General features: G+C 57.9%; 1 protein-coding gene across 1 annotated transcript in view; it reads right to left on the bottom strand.

Annotated features, from left to right (window-relative positions):
- Window positions 1-1,167: 1,167 nt before the first annotated feature.
- Window positions 1,168-26,479, bottom strand: part of LOC127566570 (SLIT-ROBO Rho GTPase-activating protein 3-like) — a 41,530-nt gene continuing 16,218 nt past the window's right edge. The window contains exons 9-24 of the mRNA XM_052008986.1: window positions 19,574-19,675; window positions 17,418-17,612; window positions 16,524-16,608; window positions 16,096-16,123; window positions 15,353-15,455; window positions 15,093-15,153; window positions 14,695-14,772; window positions 14,034-14,165; window positions 13,608-13,713; window positions 11,801-12,028; window positions 9,807-9,871; window positions 6,005-6,176; window positions 5,056-5,133; window positions 3,847-4,011; window positions 3,080-3,224; window positions 1,168-2,118 (exon numbers count right to left, since the gene is read on the bottom strand). Of these exons, the coding sequence (XP_051864946.1) occupies window positions 1,858-2,118; window positions 3,080-3,224; window positions 3,847-4,011; window positions 5,056-5,133; window positions 6,005-6,176; window positions 9,807-9,871; window positions 11,801-12,028; window positions 13,608-13,713; window positions 14,034-14,165; window positions 14,695-14,772; window positions 15,093-15,153; window positions 15,353-15,455; window positions 16,096-16,123; window positions 16,524-16,608; window positions 17,418-17,612; window positions 19,574-19,675 (2,004 nt within the window). The 3' untranslated portion in view covers window positions 1,168-1,857. The remainder of the gene's footprint in view (window positions 2,119-3,079; window positions 3,225-3,846; window positions 4,012-5,055; window positions 5,134-6,004; window positions 6,177-9,806; window positions 9,872-11,800; window positions 12,029-13,607; window positions 13,714-14,033; window positions 14,166-14,694; window positions 14,773-15,092; window positions 15,154-15,352; window positions 15,456-16,095; window positions 16,124-16,523; window positions 16,609-17,417; window positions 17,613-19,573; window positions 19,676-26,479) is intronic.

Raw genomic sequence — 26,479 nt, 5'->3', positions numbered from 1 at the left:
ATCATCTCCTGACATCAGTAGCAGGAATAACTTTTTAAGGAACTGGTAATGGGGCACTTTGAAGATGTGAAAAGGAATGGGAAGAATCAACTTGAATATATGAAGTGAAGTTGTGTCTGACAAACCTGTAGGGATTTTTTTTAGCATTATCAGTGGGTGTGATGTACACAGACTGGCAAAAAGCATTTCGTAAGGAGCCACAGAAGAGATTTTGAAATGAGTATTGAGGTGAATCGTAGGTAGAAGGTTAGAGAGCAGGATTACACTGGCTGTTTATGAGTTGGGAGGAAGCGACCAGTGGTAAGTCACAGGGGTCAGTGGTGGGACTCAGATGTTCACGGTCTATATTGATGAGGATCACGTGTATTATATCCAAGTTTGTTAAGATATGAACCAAAGTGGCTGCGAAGAGGATCCAGAGAGGCTTCAGAAGGATGTGGACAGAGTAGTTGCAGCTGTATAAAACTTTGCTGAGGCCACACTTGGAGCACTGTGTGCAGTTCTGGTCGCCCCATCACAGGAAGGAAGTGGAGGCTTTGGAGAGGGTGCAGAAGAGGTTCACCAGGAGGCTGCCTGGATTAGAGGGCATGAGCTATAAGGAGGTCGGACAAACGTGGGTTCTTTTCTCTGGAGCGGCAGAGGCTGAGGGGGAGACCTGATAGAGGATTAGAAGATTATGAGAGACGTAGATAGGGTAGACAGCAGGAATCTTTCTCCCCAGGGTAGAAATGTCGAGTACTGGAGAGCATTGCTTTAAGGTGAGAGGGGAAAAGTTTAAAGGCGACGTGCGGGGCAAGTATTTTTACGTGCGGCCGAGGTTGATGGTAGAAGCAGATGTGAGACTGATGTTCAAGAGGCTTGTAGACTGGCACGTGGACGTGCAGGGAATGGGGGGGGATGTAGACCGTGTGCAGGCAGAAGGGATTGGTTCAATTGGCATCGCGCTCAGCACAGACACGGGGGGCCGAAGGGCCTGTTCCTGGCTGTACTGTTCTATGTCTGACACAAGAACGTGGCAGGTGGGATACAATGTGAAAAATGTGGAGCCATTCACTCTGGAAGAGAAGTAGACGGACTTTGTATTTCTGCAGCGGGTGAGAATGTGAAGAGACTGGGCTGTCCTTGCCCACCGATCCCTGAAAATCAACTGCAAGGTGCAGCAGGCAATTAGGAAGGCAAATAGTACGTTGGCCTTTATTGCAAGAAGATTCAATTACAAGAGTTTGAGGCATCTTGCTCCAATTCAAGACACCACTTGCAGATTATTGTGTGCCAATGCTGTCTCCTTGCCCAGCGAAGGGGAGACTTGCGACAGTGGGAATGCGGTGAAGGGTCGTTCCTCTAGTCCAGCGAGGAGAGAGTAAGCAGATGAGGCCTGTGACTCTCTCGATTTTTAGGAGAATGAGAGAGGATCTTGCTGAAACAGAGAACATTCTTGATGCAGGGGGCATTCCCCCTGCCCGGCGTACACGGTATCGGAAAGGAGGGCTTGGTCATTCAGGAGGGGAGATCACTTTGCTGGAAGGGCGGTAAGCCCTGGGAGTTATCCATCCAAAAGCAGGGGTCAGTCACCGAGAGCAGACAAGCCAGACCGAGAGGGGTTGGGGCGTGAGGGGGGAAATCGAGGGAAGACCGGGTTAGTGCAGGGAAGTGAGCGTCGAGGTAAGAGGATCAGCCGTGATCTCGTCGGACGGAAGAGCAGGTGACGCGGCCGGACGTTCTGACCTGCCTGGAGCGGTGTCCTGTCGGTCGGCTGCAGGAAGCATGCTCGGGGTGCCGAGAGGCAGGGTGGCGTCCTCAGGGCGGGCTCCTCGAGGCGGCGGCCCAGAGCCTCGCCCCGCCACCCCCCCGCAACCCTCAGGAGGTTACCTTGGGGGTCCCGTCTGCAGAGGCCCCACCACCCGGTTTGAAGAGAGCTGCTGCCCTGGCTTTCATGCCGGGTTTGGAAGGGCAGGCCTGCTTGTGGGCAGCCTTCTCCACCGCCCCGCTGCTGCTCCTCCGCAGGGCCAGCTGGGGGCCGGAGGGGGTCCCGGGGTCCCCGGCTCCATCCAAGGCCGACTTGCCTCGCTTCTGTTGCAGCAGTTCGCGGAACACGCTGTCCATGTTCTTTATGAATTCCTGGGGAGAGAAAGCAGTTCTGTGTTACCAGCCTTAATGACGTCAAACCTTCCAATCCTGCAGGGGTGCCATGCCGCGAGAGGGGCAGTGAGGAGGGATTGCTGCACGAGGGGCGGTGAGGAGGGAGCACCACGGGGGGGGGGGGGGGGTGCGGTGAGGGAGCGCTGCGCTGCGGGAGGGGCATTGAGGAAGGAGCGCCGCAATGTGGGAGGGCGGTGAGGAGGGAGCACTGTGCTGCAGGAGGGGTGGTGAGGAGGGTCACGGCAGTGCCAGGACTGACAGGACCAGCACAGGGGCATGAAATCATTCACAAGATCATTCTCGATCGTTCACAAGGATGATCCCAGGAATGAAAGGGTTAATGTATGAGAAGCGTTTGATGTCTCTGGGCCTGTACTTGATGGAGTTCAGAAAGATGGGGGGGGGGGGGGGGTCTCATTGATACCTACCAGATACTGAAAGGCCTGGATAGAGTGGACGGGGAGAGGATGTTTCCATCAGCAGGAGAGTCCGGGATCCAAGGGCACAGCCTCAGGATAAAGGGACGTCCCTTCAGAACAGAGATGAGGAGGAATTTCTGCAGCCAGAGGACGGTGAATCTGTGGAATTCGTTCCCACAGATGGCTGTGGAGGCCAAGTTATTGGGTGTATTTAAGGCAGAGACTGACAGGTTCTTGATTGGTAAGGGGGTTAAGGGGTACGGGGAGGTGGGAGAATGGGGTTGCAAAAAGATAATCAGCCACGATTGAACAGGGGAGCAGACTCGATGGGCTGAACGGCCGAACTCTGCTCCCAAATCTTGTGCTGTAGATGGTCAAGAGGTTTGCGTGAATGCAATGGGCCTGCACTGATTGGAGCAAGGGAGCTGATTACTGGTGTTGGTGCCGGGTTGATCCGAGGGGAAGGGCTGGGAAAGAGAGCCTTGGCTCCGTTGTGTCGGTCTTGTCGGCTGCTCACCCACCTTGTTCGGTTCGGAGATCGTTCTCTCGGAGAACTGACGGTCCACTTTGATGGCTGCCATGCGCGAGGGCACCGGGCTGTGGGCGGTCTGCACTGAGTCCAGCGTGTTCCTCCGCTCGTGGATCCCCGGCTTCGAGGCTGACTTGCTGTCGGAGAGATCCAGAGAGTAATGTGAGTGCACACAGTGTGGGGTGGGGGAGCCCCGATCCCATCCCCAGTCAGTAGGACGCCAAGAGATCCAGAGGGCAACATGAACACGCAGAGCGCGGTGGGGGAAACCCTGGTCCCATCCCCAGTCAGTGGGACACCAATCCGATCTCACACAACGGCAGGGCTGGGTGAGAGAGGGGGGGGGATCAGCCAGGGTTCCTGCTCCCCATCACTGCCCAGTCACCCCTGGGTCAGAGAGAGAGGGGGGGCATCAGCCAGGGTTCCTGCCTCCCATCACTGCCCAGTCACCCCTGGGTTAGAAGGGGGGGGGGGATCAGCCAGGGTTCCTGCGCCCAATCCCTGCCCAGTCACCCCTGGGTTAGAAGGGGGGGGGGGGGGATCAGCCAGGGTTCCTGCTCCCAATCCCTGCCCAGTCACCCCTGGGTTAGAGAGAGAGGGGGGGATCAGCCGGGGTTCCTGCTACCGGTCACGACCAGTAAACCCAATCGCTGTGAGATCCACACGATTATGTGGCCAGCTCAGTGAGGTGATGAGGGTCCCGTGCTCGTGCCTCCGTGCTGGCCCTGTCAGTCCTGGCACTGCCGCGACCCTCCTCACCTCTCCTCCTGTGTCACCCCCCAGAGAGGCAACAGCTTCTGTCCGGCAGACAGGGTGGCTGCAGTCCGCTTCGGGCTCTCGTTCAACAGACTGGTGATCTTCCTGACAGGACTGCTCCCGCTTCTCTTCCTCTGCACAGGTTCGTGGTCGGAGTCACTCAACAGTCTGATGATGGAACAGAAGCTCGGGTCAGACACAGGGTGACGCTCCCTCCGCACCGTCCCGTCACACACTCCCGGGGTCAGACACAGGGTGACGCATCCTCCGCACCGTCCCACCACACACTCCCGGGGTCAGACACAGGGTGACGCTCCCTCCGCACCGTCCCACCACACACTCCCGGGGTCAGACACAGGGTGACGCTCCCTCCGCACCGTCCCACCACACACTCCCGGGGTCAGACACAGAGTGACGCTCCCTCCACACCGTCCCATCACACACTCCCGGGGTCAGATACAGGGTGAAGCTCCCTCCACACCGTCCCGTCACACACTCCCGGGGTCAGACACGGTGAAGCTCCCTCCGCACCGTCCCGTCACACACTCCCGGGGTCAGACACAGAGTGAAGCTCCCTCTGCACCGTCCCATCACATACTCCCGGGGTCAGACACAGGGTGAGGCTCTCTCCGCACTATCGCATCAGGCACTTCCGAGGTCAGACACAGAGTGAAGCTCCCTCTACACCGTCCCATCACACACTCCCGGGGTCAGACACTGAGTCGCTCCCTCTACTCCGTTCCATCACACACTCCCAGGGTCAGACACAGAGTGAAGCTCCCTCCACACCGTCCCATCACACACTCCCGGGGTCAGACACAGGGTGAAACTCCCTCTACTCCGTCCCATCACACACTCTTGGGGTCAGACACAGAGTGAGGCTCCCTCTGCACTGTCCCATCACACACTCTTGAGGTCAGACACAGAGTGCAGGGTCTCTACACCGTCCCATCACACACTCCCGGGGTCAGACACAGGGTGAAGCTCCCTCTACACCGTCCCATCACACACTCCCGGGGTCAGACACACTGTGAAGCTCCCTCTACACCGTCCCATCACACATTCCTGGGGTCAGACACAGGATGAAGCTCCCTCTACACCGTCCCATCACACACTCTCGGGGTCAGATACAGAGTTAAGCTCCCTCGGCACTGTCCCATCACACACTCCCAGGGTCAGGCAAAAGAGTGAAGCTCCCTTCCATTACAATACCTGCATCTCTCTGTCACCTCCTCACTGGGAGTTAGTTCCTGCCCAGCATCAGCTGGTGTGTCCGATTGTCCGTCAGCACTGAGAGAGAACAATTACAGTTGGGTTAAATTTCAGCAGGTGTGGAGCTTGGCAAGGCTCAGCAATCCAGAGTTCCAGTGGTCAGGGACAGGGGGAGAGAGGGAGTGGGAGTTGGTGAGAGGGGAGGGCCTGAGGCAGGCACTGGGGAAGTGAGGGAGTGGGGGGATTCCCCAGGGGGGAGGGGACCAGGTGAGAGCCTGGGAAGAGAGTTGAGAAGATGAGTATCCTACAGGGATTGGGAATGAGCCGTGGAGAGGGCAAGGGATCTAAGCAGACTTGCCATGGACAGGGGGAGAGACGGGTCCTGGAGAGAGGGAGAGGTCCCGGGGCAGTGGGGGGGGGGGGGCGAGAGGAGGGAAAGGGAGGTGTCCCAGGAGGGAGGGAGAGGTCCTAGGGGGAGGGAAAGGTCCCAGTGGAGAGGTCCCAGAGGGGAGAGTGATCCTGGTGAGAGCTCTCCCAAGGGGAGACAGACAATGGGGAGGGAGGAGTCCCAGGGAGACAGGGGTCCTGGGAGAGACTGTTCCTGGGGAGGAATGGTCTCCATGGAACAGAGGGCATTCTGGTAGAGAACCTCATGTGGACGAGAATCCGAGTCATGATGCGACAGCCCAAATGGCCTGGGACCTCTGCAAAGACTGGATGTAACGCACTCCTGGGGCAAGCTGAGGAGGTATTTACGGTTGAGTTCACCCCCTCCTCTGCCCAGCGTGAGTCCGGTCCTCATCTGACTAAGGTGTGCGATTCCTACCTTGGCTGAACAGCCTCCTAGGATTGGGGAGGGGGGGTGGTGCAGGGGGAGGAGTTAGGAGGAGGGGAGATGGTTGGAAGGGCCACACCTACCCAGCCCCTCCTCAGATATCCAGTCACTCACCTGTCGGTCAGCTCGATGTACTTGTGGGGCACAAGACCCTTCACCCCTCCAACTTGTCCTGACCACCAATCCTCAGACGCCCTCTCGTACAGGAACACCAGGTCTCCCTTCCTCAGGGAGAGCTCCTGTGCAGACCGAGGCGTGTAATCAAATCTGACCACCGCTTGCAGTTCTGTGGGATGGAGGCAGGAGTCAGTGTCGCCGAGGGAGCCTTCTCCCTGCACTCTGGACAGGGGGTCCCCACAATCCTTCCTTGAAACATCAGCCCTTGGTGGGAGAGATTCGGGGCGGTGGGGGGAGCGAGGGCACGAGAGAGGGGAAGAACAGATCGAGGGAGGGAGTTGGAAAGGGGAGAGGGGGAGAGAGAGATCATCGTACCAGGGTAAGGTGGAGGAGTTGTGAGGGGAAGAGAGGGAGGAATAGGGAGTGAGAGAGAGAGGGTAAGATGGAGACAGAGAAAGGGGGGGGCGAGAGGGAAGGGGGGCGAGAGGGAGGGCGGGCGAGGGAGGTGGGGTCAAAAGGGAGGGGGCGAAGGAAAGGGATGGGGGAAGGGAAGGAAACACGTAGGGGGAAGGGAAGGGAAGGGGAGGGGGAGGGATGGAGCGGGGGAGGGGAGGAGGGGAAAGATGGAGCGGAGGAGAGGGGGAGGGATTGAACGGGGAGGGGGGAGGAGGAGGGATGGAGCGGGGGAGAGGGAGGAGGAGGGATGGAGGGGGGAGGGGGAGGATGGAGCGGGGGAGGGGGAGGGGGAGGGATGGAACAGGGGGAGGGGGAGGGGGGAGGAGGAGGGATGGAGCAGGGGGAGGGGGAGGGATGGAGCGGGGGAGAGGGGGAGGGGGAGGGGGAGGGATGGAGGGGGGAGGGGGAGGGATGAAGCGGGGGAGAGGGAGGGATGGAGCGGGGGAGAGGGGGAGGGGGAGGAGGAGGGATGGAGGGGGGAGGGGGAGGGATGGAGCGGGGGAGAGGAGGAGGGGGAGGAGGAGGGATGGAGGGGGGAGGGGGAGGGATGGAGCGGGGGAGAGGGGGAGGGGGAGGGGGAGGGATGGAGCGGGGGAGAGGGGGAGGGGGAGGGGGAGGGATGGAGCGGGGGAGAGGGGGAGGGATGGAACGGGGGAGGGGGAGGGATGGAACGGGGGAGGGGGAGGGATGGAGCGGGGGAGAGGGGGAGGGGGAGGGATGGAGCGGGGGAGAGGGGGAGGGGGAGGAGGAGGGATGGAGGGGGAGGGGGAGGGATGGAGCGGGGGAGAGGGGGAGGGGGAGGAGGAGGGATGGAGGGGGAGGGGGAGGGATGGAGCGGGGGAGAGGGGGAGGGGGAGGAGGAGGGATGGAGCGGGGGAGAGGGGGAGGGGGAGGAGGAGGGATGGAGGGGAGGGGGAGGGATGGAGCGGGGGAGAGGGGGAGGGGGAGGAGGAGGGATGGAGGGGGAGGGGGAGGGATGGAGCGGGGGAGAGGGGGAGGGGGAGGGATGGAGGGGGGAGAGGGAGGGATGGAGCGGGGGGGAGGGGGAGGGGGAGGAGGAGGGGGAGGGATGGAGCGAGGGGGGAGGGGGGGAGGGATGGAGCGGGGGAGAGGGGGAGGGGGGAGGAGGAGGGATGGAGGGGGGAGGGGGAGGGATGGAGCGGGGGAGAGGGGGAGGGGGAGGAGGAGGGATGGAGCGGGGGAGAGGGGGAGGGGGAGGAGGAGGGATGGAGGGGAGGGGGAGGGATGGAGCGGGGGAGAGGGGGAGGGGGAGGAGGAGGGATGGAGGGGGAGGGGAGGATGGAGCGGGGGAGAGGGGGAGGGGGAGGGATGGAGGGGGGAGAGGGAGGGATGGAGCGGGGGGGAGGGGGAGGGGGAGGAGGAGGGGGAGGGATGGAGCGAGGGGGGAGGGGGGGAGGGATGGAGCGGGGGAGAGGGGGAGGGATGGAGCGGGGGAGAGGGAGGAGGAGGGATGGAGCGGGGGGGAGGGGGAGGGATGGAGCGGGGGGAGGGAGAGGGATGGAGCAGGCGGAGGGGGAGAAGGGGAGGGGGGAGGAGGAGGGATGGAGGGGGGAGGGGGAGGGATGGAGCGGGCTGAGGGGGAGAGGGGGAGGGGGAGGAGGAGGGATGGAGGGGGGAGGGGGAGGGATGGAGCGGGGGGGAGGGGGAGGGATGGAGCGGGCTGAGGGGGAGAGGGGGAGGGGGAGGAGGAGGGATGGAGCGGGGGGGAGGGGGAGGGATGGAGCGGGGGGAGGGGGAGGGATGGAGCAGGCGGAGGGAGAGAGGGGGAGGGGGGAGGAGGAGGGATGGAGGGGGAGGGGGAGGGATGGAGCGGGCTGAGGGGGAGAGGGGGAGGGGGAGGAGGAGGGATGGAGGGGGGAGGGGGAGGGATGGAGCGGGGGGGAGGGGGAGGGATGGAGCAGGCGGAGGGGGAGAGGGGGAGGGGGGAGGAGGAGGGATGGAGGGGGGAGGGGGAGGGAGGGGGAGGGATGGAGCGGGCTGAGGGGGAGAGGGGGAGGGGGAGGAGGAGGGATGGAGGGGGGAGGGGGAGGGATGGAGCGGGGGGGAGGGGGAGGGATGGAGCAGGCGGAGGGGGGAGGGTGAGGGGGGAGGGGGAGGGATGGAGGGGGGAGGGGGAGGGATGGAGCGGGCTGAGGGGGAGAGGGGGAGGGGGGAGGAGGAGGGATGGAGGGGGGAGGGGGAGGGATGGAGCGGGGGGGAGGGGGAGGGATGGAGCAGGCGGAGGGGGAGAGGGGGAGGGGGAGGAGGAGGGATGGAGGGGGGAGGGGGAGGGAGGGGGAGGGATGGAGCGGGCTGAGGGGGAGAGGGGGAGGGGGAGGAGGAGGGATGGAGGGGGGAGGGGGAGGGATGGAGCGGGGGGGAGGGGGAGGGATGGAGCAGGCGGAGGGGGGAGGGTGAGGGGGGAGGGGGAGGGATGGAGGGGGGAGGGGGAGGGATGGAGCGGGCTGAGGGGGAGAGGGGGAGGGGGAGGAGGAGGGATGGAGGGGGGAGGGGGAGGGATGGAGCGGGGGGGAGGGGGAGGGATGGAGCAGGCGGAGGGGGAGAGGGGGAGGGGGGAGGAGGAGGGATGGAGGGGGGAGGGGGAGGGATGGAGCGGGCTGAGGGGGAGAGGGGGAGGGGGAGGAGGAGGGATGGAGGGGGGAGGGGGAGGGATGGAGCGGGGGGGAGGGGGAGGGATGGAGCAGGCGGAGGGGGAGAGGGGGAGGGGGGAGGAGGAGGGATGGAGGGGGGAGGGGGAGGGATGGAGCGGGCTGAGGGGGAGAGGGGGAGGGGGAGGAGGAGGGATGGAGGGGGGAGGGGGAGGGATGGAGCGGGGGGGAGGGGGAGGGATGGAGCAGGCGGAGGGGGAGAGGGGGAGGGGGAGGGATGGAGGGGGGAGGGTGAGGGGGGAGGGGGAGGGATGGAGCGGGGGGGAGGGGGAGGGATGGAGCAGGCGGAGGGGGAGAGGGGGAGGGGGGAGGAGGAGGGATGGAGGGGGGAGGGGGAGGGATGGAGCGGGCTGAGGGGGAGAGGGGGAGGGGGGAGGAGGAGGGATGGAGGGGGGAGGGGGAGGGATGGAGCGGGGGGGAGGGGGAGGGATGGAGCAGGCGGAGGGGGAGAGGGGGAGGGGGAGGGATGGAGGGGGGAGGGTGAGGGGGGAGGGGGAGGGATGGAGCGGGGGGGAGGGGGAGGGATGGAGCAGGCGGAGGGAGAGAGGGGGAGGGGGGAGGAGGAGGGATGGAGGGGGGAGAGGGAGGGATGGAGAGGGGGAGGAGGAGGGGAGGGAGCTGATGTGCTTGGAGAGAGGGAGGCAGGGAGGGAGAGACGGACCAGAACGACTCACCATCCTCATGCAGCTCGGACATGGCGTCAGGCTCCTCGATAATTGGCTCCGTCTGGAGGCCGTCACTGTTTCAACAGAAGACCAGACTTCAAACTGGCTCTGACCCCCACACAGTGTATCACCCCAGCCCACCAACCACCCCCCCCACTCCCCGACACCCCCTCACACCACCCCCGCCCACCACATCCCCCTCCTCCCCACTCCCCGACATCCCCTCACACCACCCCCGCCCACCACATCCCCCTCCTCCCCACTCCCCGACATCCCCTCACACCACCCCACCAAACCCCCCGACACCCCCTCACACCACCCCGGCCCACCAAACCCCCCACCTCCCCACTCCCGACACCCCCTCACATCGCCCCAGCCCACCCCCCACCTCCCCACACCCTCACATCACCCTGCGGTGGTCAGTCCTGGCATTGTTCTGACACCACCCTAATTACAGCACAGACGGAGACCATTCAGCCCATCAAGGCCATGCTAGCATCTTGTGGAGCAATCCCATTGGCCCCATTCTCCCTCCTCGTATTCCCATGGTCCCCTGGAACCTCCCATCCTCTCCCCTTTCGTTCTCTTGCCTCTCACCCACACACAGGGAACAATTAACCCACCAACCCCTGGGACATAGGAGGAACCCAGAGGAAACCCCTGTGGTCAGAGGGAGAACGTGCAAACCACAAACCCCATCCCCCACTGCACCCCCCCCCCCACCCCACACACACACAGTTGCAGCGCCAGATGTCTCCAGAGGCAGGAGGCAGTGGTATTAACTGTGTTACCTCCTCCATCTCACCCCCACCCCAATTTTACATGAACCCCTCCCCAAATATCACCAGCAACAGCACCTCCCAGCACTGCCCGACGTCTGTCCTGTCGCCGGTATCAGATCCGGGACTGGGACACAGCTGGAGATCGATGAAGGATGGATTGGTTCACCTCCTCCCTGACCGGAGGAGGGAGGTGGGAGTGGAGCAGAGGGTATAGTCTTGGACTTGTACAGCACAGAAACAGGCCCTTCAGCCCACTATTTCCATGCTGACCCAACCGTTGCACTTATCTATACCAGTCCCATTTACCTACATTTGGTCCACAGCAGAATATGCCTTGGCAATTCAAGTACTTCTTAAATCTTAGGAGAGCTTCTGCCTCCACTGCTGACTCATTCCAGATTCCCACCGTGCTCTGAGAAGAAAACCCCTCTCTATACATCCTGGCAATTCCACACGTTCCCGCTGACCCTCACCAACTTTTATCGACGGACCACAGAAAGAATCCTATCTGGATGCATCCCAGCTTGGTACGGCAACTGCTCTGTCAGAGTCGCAAGAAACTGCAGAGAGTTGTGGACACAGCTCAGCACATCACAGAAACCAGCCTCCCCTCCATGGACTGTCTACACTTCTCGGTGCCTCGGTAAAACAACCAACATAATCAAAGATCCCACCCACCCCGGACATTCTCTCCTCTCTCCTCTTCCATCAGGTAGAAGATACAAAAGCCTGAAAGCACATCCCACCAGGCTCAAGGACAGCTTCTATTAGAAGACTATTGAACGGTCCCCTAGTACGATAAGATGGACTCTTGACCTCACAATCTGCTTCATCATGGCCTTGCACCTTATTGTCTGCCCGCACTGCACTTTCTCTGTAACTGTGACACTTTATTCTGCATTCTGTTCTTGCTTTTCCCTTGTACTACCTCAACGCACTGTTGTAATGAAATGATCTGTGTGGATGGCATGCAAAACAAAGTTTATCGCTGTACCTCGGTGACAATAATAAACCAATTTACACCTCATGTTCTCTCTTCTATTCAGACACCCCCACCATGGGGAAAACATTCTTCTGATCTACTGTGTTCGTTCCTCTCACAATCCAGCAGCTGAGGATCAGCTGGGAGCAGGAGGTCCAGCAACGTGCGGAGGTGCTTGATCTGAGGTGCTGTCTCAACCATCCAGCCCCAGTCACTGCCCCGTGACACCACCGACTCACCAGTAATCGCCCTCCTCGGTCATGCACTTCTCGTAGGCGGGTCCGCGGAGCTGGTCGTGCCGGGGGAAGATCAGGTCGTGGTGGACGATGATGGTCTTCACCGCCTCGTTGACCTGCGCCTGGCAGGAGACGGGGTCCTGATCCTCCGGCACCGTCACTAGGGTGGGTCCGAAGCACACAGCGAGGTTGTAGGGGTCCATCATGTTCTCGTCGCTGAACTGCGACAGGCTTGGGGGTGGGGGAAGGGGGGGGGGGTTGGGGATAGAGGGTCACCACACTGCTCAGAACCAGATCTCGGAGAGGGGGGAGGGAGGGGCCTGTGGGATCGGCACAGCGCACTCACCCTCCAGTCCGAACTCCCCCCATAGCGTCTCCCCAACGCCCCCGTCCCAAAGTCCTCATGGAATCCGCTTCCAGATCACAGAATCTCCCTGCGGAAAACACGTTTCCCGCCCACCCCTTGAAACAGTCTCCCCCTACGCACTGCATCCCAACCCCATCAGGCTGAGAGCTCCATTCAATCCCCTCTTAACCTGCTCTGCTCTGAGGAACACCAGCTTCGTCTCTCCCCCTACCAATGCCGCCTGAGCCGCTGAGTGTTCCCAGCTTTACCCCAGCTTCTCCGGTCACTCGGTGGGAGAAGAGGACCCGCACCCCGCCACTCCCTCATCCACAGGAGAGGAGATTCTCGCTATGTCCCAGACTGGGCCCAGGCCACCCATTTGCGCCCTCAGCCCCCTACTCTACTCCCGATACACTCATGACTGTGTGGCCAGATTCTGCTCTAACTCCATCTACAAGTTTGCAGATGACACCACTGTACTGGGCCGTATTGCATACAACGATGAGTCAGAGTACAGGAAGGAGACAGAGAGCCTTGTAGCATGGTGTCATGACAACAACCTTTCCCTCGATGGCAGCAAAACAAAAGAGCTGGTCATTGACTTCAAGAAGGGGGGAGCGGTGCACGTCCTTCAGATAACGTCAACGGTGCTGAGGTCGAGAAGGTTGAGAGCTTCAAGTCCCTTGGAGCAAATATCACTCCAACCGTGCAGGCACCATGGCCAAGAAAGCTCACCAGTGCCTCTACTTCCTCAGGAGGCTAAACAAATTCAGCATGTCCCCTTTGACCCTCACCAATTTTTATAAATGCAACATAGAAAGCATCCTATCTGGATGTATCATGGCTTGGTACGGCAACTACTCTGCTGGGACCGCAAGAAACCGCAGCGAGTTGCGGACACAGCTCAGCACATCACGGAAACCAGCCTCCCCTCCATGGACTCTGTCTACACTTCTCGCTGCCTCGGTAAAGCAGCCGAGACCCCCACCCACCCTGGACACTCTCTCTTCTCCCCCCTCCCATCAGGCAGAAGATACAAAACCCTGAAAGCACGTACTACTGGGCTCAAGGACAGCTTCTATCCCACTGTTATAAGACTCTTAAATGGACCTCTTGTAAGTTAAAGAACTCTTGACCTCACGATCTACCTGGTTGTGACCTTGCACCTTATTGTCTGCCTGCATTGCACTTTCTCTGTAACTGGGACACTTTATGCTGCCTTCTGTTCTTGCTTTTCCCTTGCACCACCTCGATGCACTGATGTGATGAAATGATCTGTGTCGATGGCACACCAAAGTTTTTCCACTGTACCTCGGTACACGTGACAATAATAAACCAGTAATAACAATGATAACATTTTGACAGAAGCGCCTTGCGTTTGTACTCTGTGTCTCTGTGAATGAGGTGGGTGTGCACGCAGCCAGTGAGCTCCTGGAGTCGCTCGGCAAGAACTGACCAACTTACTGATTCAAAAACGCAAACAGGTATCTCAGGACAACGATGACGATGGGATCCAGGATTCCCACCACCTCCTTAATCCTGCCGGCACGCTCCAACACGTCCTCCCTCTCTGTAACGGGAGGCAGAGGCTTCACAACCCACACAGCGGACAGAGGGCGAGGTTGGGGAGGGGGGAGGGGTGAGGGGTGAGGGGTGAGGGAGGGGGAGAGGGAGGACGGAGGTTGGGAGTGGAGGGGGAGGGGGAAAAGGGGGGAGGGGGAAAAGGTGGGGGTGAGGGGTTACCAGAAGTAAGAGAAGGGGTGAGGGAGTTGGGTCAGGAGGCCAGTTGGGGAGGGTCTCGGGAAGGGCTGGAGGGGAAGGGTGGGGGTCCCACGGGGGGCGGGAGGGGAAGGCTGGGGGTCCCGCGGAGGGTGGGGATCCCGCACTCACCCACACAGGCGATGAGGTCATTGAAGGATTCCTTGGGGAAGATGGGCTTGCTGAGGCCCCGGAAGTAGAGCTTGAGAACTCCGGCCACCGAGTCAATGTTGTGGGCGGCCATGGAATCCAGGGGGTCCTCACCTGGAGGCAGGAGGGAGGGAGCAATGGGGAGGGGGGGAGAGGGAGAGATGGGGAGGGGGAAGGAGGGAGAGATGGGGAGGGGGAGGGAGGGAGAGATGGGGAGGGGGAGGGAGGGAGAGATGGGGAGGGGGAGGGAGGGAGAGATGGGGAGGGGGAAGGAGGGAGAGATGGGGAGGGGGAGGGAGGGAGAGATGGGGAGGGGGGGAGGGAAAGAGATGGGGAGGGGGGAGAAAGAGATGGGGAGGGGGTGAAAACAAAAAGGTGAGAACATCTCTCTCCCACCTCCTGCCCACTCTCTCCCACTCCCCCACCACTCCACTCTCCCCCTGCCTTCTCCTCCATTCTCTCACCTTCCTCTTCCCTCCCCCTCCCCTTCCGCCCCACAACCTCCCCCCACCCATTCACGGTTCATTGAAACCCTACTAACCCCTCGTCTCCCCTCCCTCTATCACCGTCCGTTGACACCCCACCAACTCCTCCTCCCTGCACTCCCCAGCCCCCCACCACCGTCCATTGACACCCCACCAACCTCTCTCGAAAGCATTCTTGATGTCGTTCACCTCACTTTGGGAGCCAGGAATGCGGAAAATCCCCTCGTGGTGCAGACCTGACAGGAGATCGGATGGTGAGTCAGACCGGAGCGTCATTCCCCCCCGGAATCTGACGTCTTGGGAAAGGGGAGGGGGACGGAAGGGGCGGAAGGAAGGGATGGGTGGGTGGCCGAGGTGAAGATTGGTTGGGGGGTAGGTGGGGAGGCGAGGTGAGGATGGGTGGGGGTGGGAGCTGGGAGGTGGGGACGGGTGGGAGGAGGTGGGGATGTGTGGGTGGGGAGGTGAGGGAGCTGCAAGGTGTGGATGGATGGGGGGAGGTGGGGGACGGGTGAGGGGTGGGGTGGAGCTGGGAGAGGAGGGGAAACCAGTCACTCACCGTGCAGGTTAATGAATCGGATGCAGCTGACCACCACCAATGGGATGGGCTGTCCGGAGCTCTGTGGACAACGGAGAGGGTCAGAGGCGTTCAGGAGGTTCTGGGGCTAAATGTAATCTGGCCCTCGCCTTCCCGCCACCCCCACCCAAACCTGACCCTTCCCCCCACACCGACAGGTTCCGAAATCCCGCTGTCCTCAGCCACCTCCACCCCTCCCAGCGAGGGAGGGGGCGTCCGGCTGTCGAGCAGCCCCCAGGTACCTGGATGAACGTCTGCAGGTCTCCATTGAAGAGCTTCTGGTTGTACTGGGAGCAGGGCCGAGCGCGTCTCTGCCTCTGGGACCGGCCCAGGGTCGCCTGAAACCTGTGGGCGGGGAGGGAGTGGGGCTCAACATTCTGCTGGACCCACCCCACCCTGCCCACCCCTCCCCTCCGTCTGATAGGTGGAGGCCCCTCACCGCCCTACAGGGAAGGGTGGCTCCAGCCATCACCTCTCGGTGGACTGTCTTTCCCTCCTTCCCTGTCTCCCCACTCTCCACTCTCCAGGTCTTTCCCCACCTCTCCTCCCCTCCCTCTCTCTGTCTCCCCCTATCTCTGCCTCCCCAACTCCCCCCCTTTTCGTCTCTGTCTCCCCCATCTCCCCACCTCCTCCCTCTCTCACCGCCTGCCCTCTCCCCCCACCTACCCGCTCCCCCACCCCCCTCTCTCCCCACCTATCCCCTCCCCTAGCCTAGCCCCATCCCCTGCCTGTCCCCCTCTCTCCCATCCCATCCCCTCCCCCTCTGCCTTCCCCCCTCCTCCAGCCCGCCCCTCTCCCCCTGCCCCCTCTCCCTTCCCCCCACTCCCCTGCCTTCCCCACTCTGCCTTCCCCCCTCCTCCTCTTGCCTTCCCCCTTCCCCCATCTCCTCCCTCTTCCCCAGCCTACCCCTCCCCCCTGCCTCCCTCGAGGGGCTGCGTGTGATCCTCGGGGAACCGGTGCCACCGCCCTCCCTCCCTACACCTACCTGCACGTGGTGTCATCGTCCACGATCCCTGTGGGTGAGAGAGGAGATGGGGGTGAGCTGGCTGTGAGAACCAGGTCACTGCGACCACAACCACCTCCGCTGGTTCTGGGGACTTTGCTGTCCAGGGAACAGCAGTGGGGGCAGAATGGATGGGCCATCTCCAGGGCAGCGATGGGGCGAGCGTCTCCTGGGGAACGACGGAGTGAGCCTTTCCCTGGGAACAGTGGATGGAATGTCGCGGCGGGGGGGGGGGGGGGGTGGTCAGAAGGATCATGTCAATGGAAACCAGAATTGTTGTGGGACCATTGAGGGGTGGGTGGGTGGGGGCCCCACAAAGTCAGGGACAAGGGGGCGTCTTGATGGGAACGAGCCATTGGGGGTCGTCAGCCCTCGGTCCCTCGGACATCCTTGGCCACCGAGGTGCTCACCCTTGTCGATGGCTGCTTTCAGCAGCTCGTACTTGGCCTGGAGCTTGGTGATCCTGGCCTCGCCCGTGATCGACTCCTTCAGTTTCTGGGGACAGAGAGAGGGGAGAGTGAGCATGGTTCCAGGGACGGCACCCCCTCCCCCACCCTGTGCGCGGGCCCTGGGGGAACCGTGGTCTTGGGGGGCACGGCATTCTCCCGGCCTCCATGGACGGTGCGCAGGGGCAGGCTAAGCTTCCCAACCCAGCTCCCAAACCTAGCGGCTTTCGGAGCAGGATTCCGGATATCCCCGTGTGAGGGAAGGTTTCCTGGCATCGGGTGCCCACCAGCCCCTCCCAACCCTGAACCATCTGCTCCCCCCACTCCGAAATTCCAGTAGGTATCTCCATCTGAGGGGGAGGGGTAGGGGGAGTGATGAAAGGGGGGGGCAGAGAGTGGGAGAGAGAGAAAGAGAGAGAGAGAAAGAGAGATGGGGAGGGGGAGGGGGAGAGGGAGAGGGAGAGAGGGAGAGGGAGAGAGGGAGGGAGGGAGGGAGAGGGAGACAGAGAGGGAGAGAGACAGAGAGGGAGAGAGACAGAGAGAAAGAGACAGATAAGGGGCAGAGAGAGAGAGAAACATACAGAGTCACAGGTGGAGAGAGAGAAAGAGAGAGCTAAAGAGGGAGGGAGAGAGAAAGATGGAGAGGAGGACAGAGACAGCAAGGCAGACACTATGACAGATGGTGAGGGAAAGAATTTCTCCATCAATATCCCTCCCCCCCCCACTTTCCCTTTCCTCCCTCAGGAAGGCCCAAAGCCCCTCACAGCAGCCCCTGTCCCCGCTGGCTCAGTGCAGTGAGGGTCCTGAATGGAGACCACCTCCCACACCCGCTCTGCCGTGGCTACTGCCTGCCCTTACGGTGATGTAGTAGGTCTCCGTCTCCTGCTGGTTGGCTCGGCGCCGGCTGACGTTGGCCTTGAAGCCGGGGTCGGTGCCGGCGAACTTCACCGACTCCATGGACTGGCTGCGCTGGAAGGCCTCGGAGATGTTGAAGTCGTCGGCTGAGCTCTGGGTTTGCAGGGCCTTCAGGGTGGCCCTGAGCGTCTTCTTAATCTGCAGGGGTGGGGGAGCAGGAGGGGGGTGCTGTCAGAGTCAAGACGGAGGTGAGCAGGGTCACCCCCTCCCCTCCCCCCACACACACACACACACACACGCTTCTCTACACCAACAGCAGTCCCTCGGTGCTGACCCCGGAACACTCGTGCACGTGCTCGCTCGTGTGGAGACACACTCAAGTGTGTACATACTCATGCATGTACGCAAGCTAGTGTGCGTGAACACACTTACAGATGCACACACAAACACAAGCCCACCCATTCACACACACTCCCACACAAGGGTATTTGCACACCTACACAAGCTTACCATCATACAAACAATCCACATAGACGCCACGGCCAAGAAAGCTCACCAGTACCTCTACGTCCTCAGGAGGCTAAAGAAATTAGGCACGTCCCCTTTGACACTCACCGATTTTTATTAATGCACCACAGAAAGCATCCTATCCGGATGCATCCCGGCTTGGTATGGCAACTGCTCTGCCCAGGACCGCAAGAAACTGCAGAGTTGTGGACACAGCCCAGTGCGTCACGGAAACCAGCCTCCCCTCCATGGACTGTTTCTACACTTCCCACTCCCTCGGTAAAGCAGCCGACATAATCAAAGACCCCTCCCACCCTGGACATTCTCTCTTCTCCCCCCTCCTGTTGGGCAGAAGATACAAAAGCCTGAAAACATGTACCACCAGGCTCAAGGACAGCTTCTATCCCACTGTTATAAGACTATTGAATGGTCCACTTGACCCTACAATCTACCTCCTTATGACCTTGTACCTTATCGTCTGCCTGCACTGCACTTCCTCTGTAATTGCAAAACTTTATTCTGCAAACTGTTATTGTTTGCCCTTGTATTACTTCAATGCACTGTGTGATGAATTGATCTGTATGGATGGTATGCAAGACAAGTTCTTCACTGTACCTCGGTACATGTGACAACAATAAACCAATTGCAACAATCTGTGGGCTTGTTTATTACATTCTCGTGTTGAGTTGATTACATTCAAGATGACACCCTCTGCAAGGGTGCAGAAGAGGTTCACCAGGATGCTACCTGGATTAGAGGGTATAAGCTACAAAGAGAGGTTGAACAGACTTGGGTTGTTCTCCCTAGAGCGTCAGAGACTTGAGGGGAGACCTGATAGAGGTATTTAAAATGATGAGAGGCACAAACAGAGTAGACAGTCAGAATCTGTTCCCCAGGGTAGAAATGGCAAACACCAGAGGACGTGCTTTGAAGGTTAGAGGGGGGCAGTTTAAAGGCAGCGTTAGGGGCATGTTTTTCACGCAGAGAGCGGTGGGTGCCTGGACTGGGTCACCAGGGGTAGTGGCGGAAGGAGGCAGTTTGGTGGAGGTTAAGAGGCTTTTAGACAGACACATGAATATGAAGGGATTGGAGGGAGGTGGATGATACACGGGGGGAACATTTGTAAACATTGGCATCAAGATCGGCACAACATGGTGGGCTGAATGGCCTGTCCAGTGCTGGACTGTCCTGTGTTCTAATCAGTTCACAGACACACTCACACCCTCATGCACAAACTCACTCACATACTTGCACACACACTAACACAAATACCTCACACAAACACACACCTGCACTCAGTCACACACTTGCACGTGTCCACACTCAAAAATACCCTCGCACAAATGCGTACACACAATGTTTGTACAATTACATGCCTCCCCTCAACTGCACACCTGAACATCCACACCTGTTCACATGTACCCACTCACGTGCACCCTCACACTCAGGCACACACTGCTCCACAAAGCTTACACACACACACACACACACACACACACTCACTCTCTCTCTCTCTCTCTCTCTCTCTCTCTAGCGGTTACGTGCCCTCTTGCTCACATGCAAGCACTCACAGGCCAGGAGAACGCACGTGGTCAATGGGAGGGGGTCACCAAGGCGCCCCGAGTCCCACGCATGCGAGAGGCTGGCCTTACCTCTTCTGTCTCCAGCCTAGCAGTGGCTAGCTTTTCTTCGAGGTTCTGGAAGCGAGCATTGAGCTCCTGGTAGACGGCGGATGTAGTCTTTACCTCTCGCACCTGGTACAGCAGAAAGTTGTCAGAGCAAGCACCGTGCATGATCCAATCAGTTCATCATAAAACAAGAGGAGAAGTAATAAAAGCAGTGGTAGCTGGTCATTCAAGCCCCCAAAAATTTCTACAGACATCCAGTGGAGCATTCTGACTGGCTGCATCACTGCCTGGTGTGGAGGCTCCAATGCACAAGATCGCAAGAGGCTGCAGAGGGTTGTAGACTCAGCCAGCTCCATCACGGGCACAACCCTCCCCACCATCGAGGACATCTTCAAGAGGCGGCACCTCAAGAAGGTGGCATCCATCACTAACCCTCACCACCCGGGACATGCCTTCTTCTCATTACTACCATCAGGGAGGAGATACAGGAGCCTGAAGACCCACACTCAACGATTCAGAAACAGCTTCTTCCCCTCCACCATCAGATTTCTCAACGGTCCATGAACACTACCTTGTTATTCCTTTTCATAATTTATTGTGATTTTATGTCTTTGCACTGTACTGCTGCCGCAAAACAACAAATTTCACGTCGTCTAAGTCAGTGATAATAAATCTGATTCTGATACTGAGTCTGCTCTTTGATTCAGTAAGATCATGGCTGATCCAGTGACTTAGATGACTTGCCAATTCACTTCATCCGAGTCCTTAAATGTGACAATTTCCTCCAAGATACTAACTGGTTGGGACTCTCAGAGAGAATAATACAGTAAGGAAACAGGCCCTTCGGCCCAACTGGTCCATACTGACCAAGATTCCCATCTAAGCTCATTGCATTTACCCGCATTTGGCCCATATCCTTCTCAACCTTTCCTATCCATGGACCTGTCCAAGTAACGTCTGAATGTTGTTAACGTACCTGCCTCAATCACTTCCTCTGGCAGCTCGTTCCACATACGGACCACCCTCTGGGTGAAGAAGTTGTCCCTCGGGTTCCTATTAAATCTCTCTCCTCTCACCCTAAACCTGTGCCCTCTGGTTCTTGATTTCCCAACCCTGGGAAAAAGACCGTGCACATTCATCCTGTCTATACCCATCATTCTCCTACACTACAATGAAAGAAATCCCAACCTGCTCAACCTCTCTCCATAACTCTGTCCCTCGAGTCCCAGCAACATCCTTGTAAATCTCCTCAGCGCTCTTTCCAGCTTAATGGCACCTTTTCTATAGAAGGGTGACCAAAACTGAACACAATATTCCAAATGCGGTCTCACCAATGTCTTGTACAACTGCACCATAACATTCTCAACCTTTCTTGCTGGAACAAAGAGTATCTCATTATCTAACCTGTAAACTTTATCTAAACTTCTACAGATGTACGGTGGAACACATTCTGACCGGATGGATCATGGCCTGGTGTGGGAGCTCCAGTGCACAGGAACGCAAGAGGCTGCAGAGAGCGGTGAGAGCAGTTCCATCACGGGCACAGCTCTCCCCACCCTCGAGGACATCTACAAGGGGCGATGTCTCAGGAAGGCGACATCCATCGTCAGGGACCCCCACCATCCGGACCCTACCCTCTTCTCGATGCTGCCATCAGGCAGGAGGTACAGGACCCTGAAGACCCACACCTCAAGCTTCAATAACTGCTTCTTTCCCACTGCCGTCAGAATCTTGAACTGACCTGAGAAACACTAATTCTACCTGGGACTATATCTCCCTCAACTTGCACTGATGTCGCTATGCTTATTTTTGGTAATTCTGTGGTATAAGTTATGTTAAGTTAAGTTTAGGTTAACTTATGGAGACCCAAGAGAGATTGCAGATGCTGGAAATCTGGAGCAACACACACGAGACGCTGGAGGAACTCAGCGGGTCAGGCAGCATTGATGGAGGGAAACGGACAGTCGACATTTCAAGCCGAGACCCTTGATTTGGACTGGAAAGAAAGAGGGGAGAAGCCAGAATAAAAGGGTAGGGGGAGGGGGGAGGCACATGGTCGAAGAGCAGCAGAGATCTTATGTTAGTCATGTTTGTAACGTACTGTGCTGCTGCCGCAAAAAGCTCATTTTCATGGCATTTATACCCGATGTACGTATGCCCATGACAATAAACTTGAACTTAACATGTAGATAGAACATGGAACATCACAGTACCGGCCCTTCGGCCCATGATGTTGTCTTGACATTTTATCCTGCTCTAAGATCCATCTAACCCTTCCCTCCCACATAGTCCTCCATTTTTCTATCATTCATGTGTCTATCTAAGAATCTCTTAAATATCCTTCATGTATCTGTCCCCACAACCTCTGCCAGCAGTGCGTTCCATGCACCCACCACTCTCTGTGTAAAAAAACTTACCCCTGACATCCCCCTTATACCTTCCTCCAATCACCTTAAAATTATGAGCCCTCATGTTAGCCACTTTTCGCCCTGGGAAAAAGTCTCTGACTGTCCACACGATCTATGCCTCTTATCATCTTGTACACCTCTGTCAAGTCACCTCTCATCCTCTTTTGCTCCAAAGAGAAAAGCCCTAGGTCGCTAAACCTATCCTTATAAGACATGCCCTCTAATCCAGGCAGCATCCTGGTAAATCTCCTCTGCACCCTCTCTAAAGCTTCCACATCCTTCCTATAATGAGGCAACCAGAACTGAACACAAGTGTGGTCCAACTAGAGTTCTATAGAGCTGCAACATCACCTCGTGGCTCTTGAACTCAATACCCCGATGAATGGCCAACACACCATAAGCCTTCTTAACAACCCAAAATGTAGACCTCTCAAAACCAATGAGTGTCTCAATGAGATCTGATCGAAGTTTATCCCCAGCCTCTGACCCTGCTCCTGCAGCCACGGTGTTTATGTGGCTGGTCCAGTTAAAGTGGAGGCCCTCAGTGACTCCATACTCTGATGCTCACTAGCCCTTGGATGATGCCTAGTGCCAGTGGGCCAGTGAGTGTCAGAGCGGCAAGGCAGGCCTGCCCCCCGGGGAGCAAGGATGACACGCTTCCTCTACAGTCTGGTGAGCAGGGCGGACCAAGCAGTGGTCAGTCCAGCAGTCACTGTACCCGGCTTGCCCGAGGTTAATGTGGTCGACTTTGTATTTCTTGCCCCGGACAATGATGAAACAGGGGTTGGGGCGGTTGCCCTAAGATCTGTGACAGAGCAGGGCATGGGTTATGTCAAGGAGGTGGTCCAGGACTACACGACAGTCACTGTCCTGTACCATTCTTGGAGTCTGCCTTGTTGGAATGTTGCACCCCATCCCATACAGGCAATGAAGTGCCCCAGGAGAATCCACTTGTCTGAATCCTGGGAGAGTTGGCAGGTCACAGGAGAGGTCCTGCTCATCCTTGTCCAAAGCTTCATGTGTTGGGGCATGTGTACTGATGCCAGCGGTGTGTGGGTCAGTATTTACAGTGGGTCCCGGAGAGTGTGTCAGTATTTATGGGGATCTCTGGGGAGTGTGTCAGTATCTACAGGGTGTCCTGGGGAGTGTGTCAGTATCTACAGGGAGTCCCTGGGGAGTGTGTCAGTATCTACAGGGAGTCCCTGGGGAGTGTGTCAGTATCTACAGGTGGTCCCGGGGAGTGTGTCAGTATCTACAGGGGTCCCTGGGGAGTGTGTCAGTATCTACAGGGAGTCCCGGGGAGTGTGTCAGTATCTACAGGGGGTCCCGGGGAGTGCGTCAGTATCTACAGGGAGTCGCGGGGAGTGTGTCAGTATCTACAGGGGGTCCCGGGGAGTGTGTCAGTATCTATAGGGGGTCCCGGGGAGTGTGTCAGTATCTACAGGGGGGCCTGGGGAGTGTGTCAATATTTACAAGGGGTCGCAGGGAGCCTGTCAGTATCTACAGGGGCCTCCAGGGTGTTTGTCAATATTTACAGGTGGTCCCGGGGAGTGTGTCAGTATCTACAGGTGGTCCCGGGGTGTGTGTCAGTATTTACAGGTGGTCCCAGGGGGGTGTGTCAGTATCTACAGGGGGTCCCAGGGAGTGTGTCAGTATCTACAGGACAATTCAGGCAATTGGTTTGCAGGGCTTATTTCCCCTGACTTCCATGACACAATGACTTGTTGATGGAACAATGACTTTAAAAACTAAGTTGGAGACAATAGCAGAGAAATAAAATGCCACAGGGAAGTACAGCACACCTGTGCAGAGAAAGTAAAGAGTCGTTTCCTAATTGTATTAAATCGCACAGCGATTCCCAAGGGTTGCAATATTCCCATACGGAACATTGGGCATCGTTGGAACAACGTAGGGATCTGGAGATGGATACGTATGGGTGGTAGCGGAACGGGAAATTGAAATGGCAGGCAATGGGAAGCTCTGGGTCACCCTGCGGATTGAACGCAGGTGTTCCACAAAGTAGTCGACCGACCTGGGCTAGGTTTCCCCGATCAATAACACTGAGTGTGGCGCACCATGCTGGAGGCAGCGCAAGTGAATCGCTGCTTGGGTCCCAGTGGTGTGGGAAGAGGTAGGAGGACGAGTGTCGTACCTCGTGCGGTTGCGACAGAAAGACGTCATAAGGAACGGTCGGCGGGAACAGAAGGGAAGACCAGGATTGGTCCCTCTGGGGTGGTGAAAGGGAAAGGGAGGGGAAGATGTGTCCGGTGGTGGGATCCCATTGAAGGTGGCAGAAATGACCATGGATGATCGGTTGAATGTTGGAGCTGTGGGGTGGAAGGTGAGGACCACAGAGTCACACCGCACGGAAACAGGCCCTTCGGCCCAACAGGTCCATGCCGCCTGTGTTGCCGGGACTCGAAGGCCTGAATTACAGGGAAAGGTTGGACAGGCTAGGACTTTATTCCTCAGAGCGTAGAAGACTGAGGGGTGACATTATAGAGGTGTATAAAACGTTGAGGGGCATAAAAAGGGTGTGTGCGCACAGTCTTCCTGCCACCCCCCTCCCCAGGATTGGGCAATCAAGAACTAGAGGGCACAGGTTTAAGGTGAGAGGGGAAAGAATTGAGGAACATAAGGGGCAACCTTTTTACAAGAGTGGTCAGTATGTGGAACGAGCTGCCAGAGGAAGTGGTTGAGGCAGGCACAACAACAACTTTTAAAAGACAGGTACATGGATTGGAAAAGGTTTAGAAGGTTATGGACCGAACGCTGGCAAATGGGACTAGCTTGGATGGGGAATCTTGGTCAGCACGGACCATTTGGGCTGAAGGGCCTGTGTCCTTGCTGTATCATGACTCTACGAGAAACAGGCCCTTCGGCCCAACTCATCCATACCGACCAAGATGCCTACCTGAGCTCATCCCAGTTGCTTGCATTTGGCCCTCTTAAACTTTCCCATCCATGTACCTGTCCAAGTGTCTTTTAAATCTTGTAGTTGTACCCCCCTTTACCACTTCCTCTGGCAGCTCGCTCCATGTACAGACCACCTTCTGGGTGAAGAAGTTGTCCCTCAGGTCCCTTTTAAATCTTACCTCGCTCACCTTAAACTTACGCCCTCTAGTGTTTCCCCTACCCTGGGAGAAAGACTGTGACCATCCATATCTGTGCCCCTCATGATTTTATAACCCTCCATAAGGTCCGCCCTCAGTCTCCTGCACTCCAGGAAAAATAGTCCCAGCCCGTCCAGTCTCATAACCTAAGCCCTCCAGTCCCAGTAACATCCTGGTGAATCTTTTCTGCACCCTTTCCAGCTTACTGACATCTGGGGGAATCCGTTCTCCCCGTGTCTGCGTGGGTTTCCTCCGGGTGCTCCAGTTTCCTCCCACATTCCAAAGACGTACGGGTTAGGAAGTTGTGGGCGTGCTACGTTGGCACCGGAAGTGTGGTGACACTTGCGGACTGCCCCCAGAACTGTGTGGTTCGATGTACATGATTAATAAAGATATATCATCTTATCTTATCTTATCCTGCAGATGGAGATGGGGGGAGTTAGATAAGGGAAGAGTCAGAGATAGATTCATACAGCAATAGAGCACAGAAACAGGCCCTTCAGCCCAAATGGTCCATACTGACCAAGATGCCCATCTAAGCCAGTCCCATTTGCCTACGTTTGGCCCACATTCCTCCAAACCTTTCCTATCCATGTACCTGTCCAAGTGTGTTAAATGTTGTAATGAGATACCTGCCTCACCCACTTCCTCTGGCAGCTCGTTCCATATACAGACCACCCTCTGGGTGAAAAAGTTGCCCCTCAGGTTCTTGTTAAATCTCTCCCCTCTCACCTTAAACCTACGCCCTCTAGTTCTTGGTTCCCCCACCCTGGAAAACAGACTGCATGCATTTGCCCTGTCTATGCCCCTCATGATACACCTTTATACACCTCTACAAGATCAATCTCCTAAGCTCCAAGGAACAAGGAGCTAGCCTGCCCAAACTCTCTCCATAATCCAGTCCCGACTACAGCCTCGTAAATCTCCTCTGCACTCTTTCCAGCTTAATGGCCTCTCTCCTGTAGCCTGGTGAGCAAAACTGAACACAATGCCCCAAATTGCGGCTGCACGCTGGATCATGTGGAAGTGAGGACATGCGCAAACTGCAACTTCAACATCAGGACGAGTGCAGGAAGCAGCACCTCTGTCGGGAAGGTAGAGGGGAAAGAGTTGAAGATGAGGGCTTGAGTAAGACTGAAACAAGAACTTGTCTCCCACAAGAGGCATAGCTTACACCAAGGCGAGTGCCCACAGTGACTCCTTTCACTTAGAGAAAGTGGGTGGCGTTGAAGGAGAAGTTGCTCCAGTGTTGGTGCAGGAGGAGGAGAACCGATTGGTTCTCTGCTAAGGGAAGCAGTGCAGAGCCCTCAGACCATCCTGGGACGGGATAGGAAGTGCAGAGGGATTGTGAAGACAAGCTGGTTGGGACCAGGGGAATTGGCAGGTGTCATGTATGTTACATGCGGATG

Source organism: Pristis pectinata, chromosome 43, assembly GCF_009764475.1.
Source record: "Pristis pectinata isolate sPriPec2 chromosome 43, sPriPec2.1.pri, whole genome shotgun sequence".
Classification (NCBI taxonomy): domain Eukaryota; kingdom Metazoa; phylum Chordata; class Chondrichthyes; order Rhinopristiformes; family Pristidae; genus Pristis; species Pristis pectinata.
Note: the sequence above shows the minus strand (reverse complement) of the source record. Positions and strands in the feature narration are given on the sequence as shown.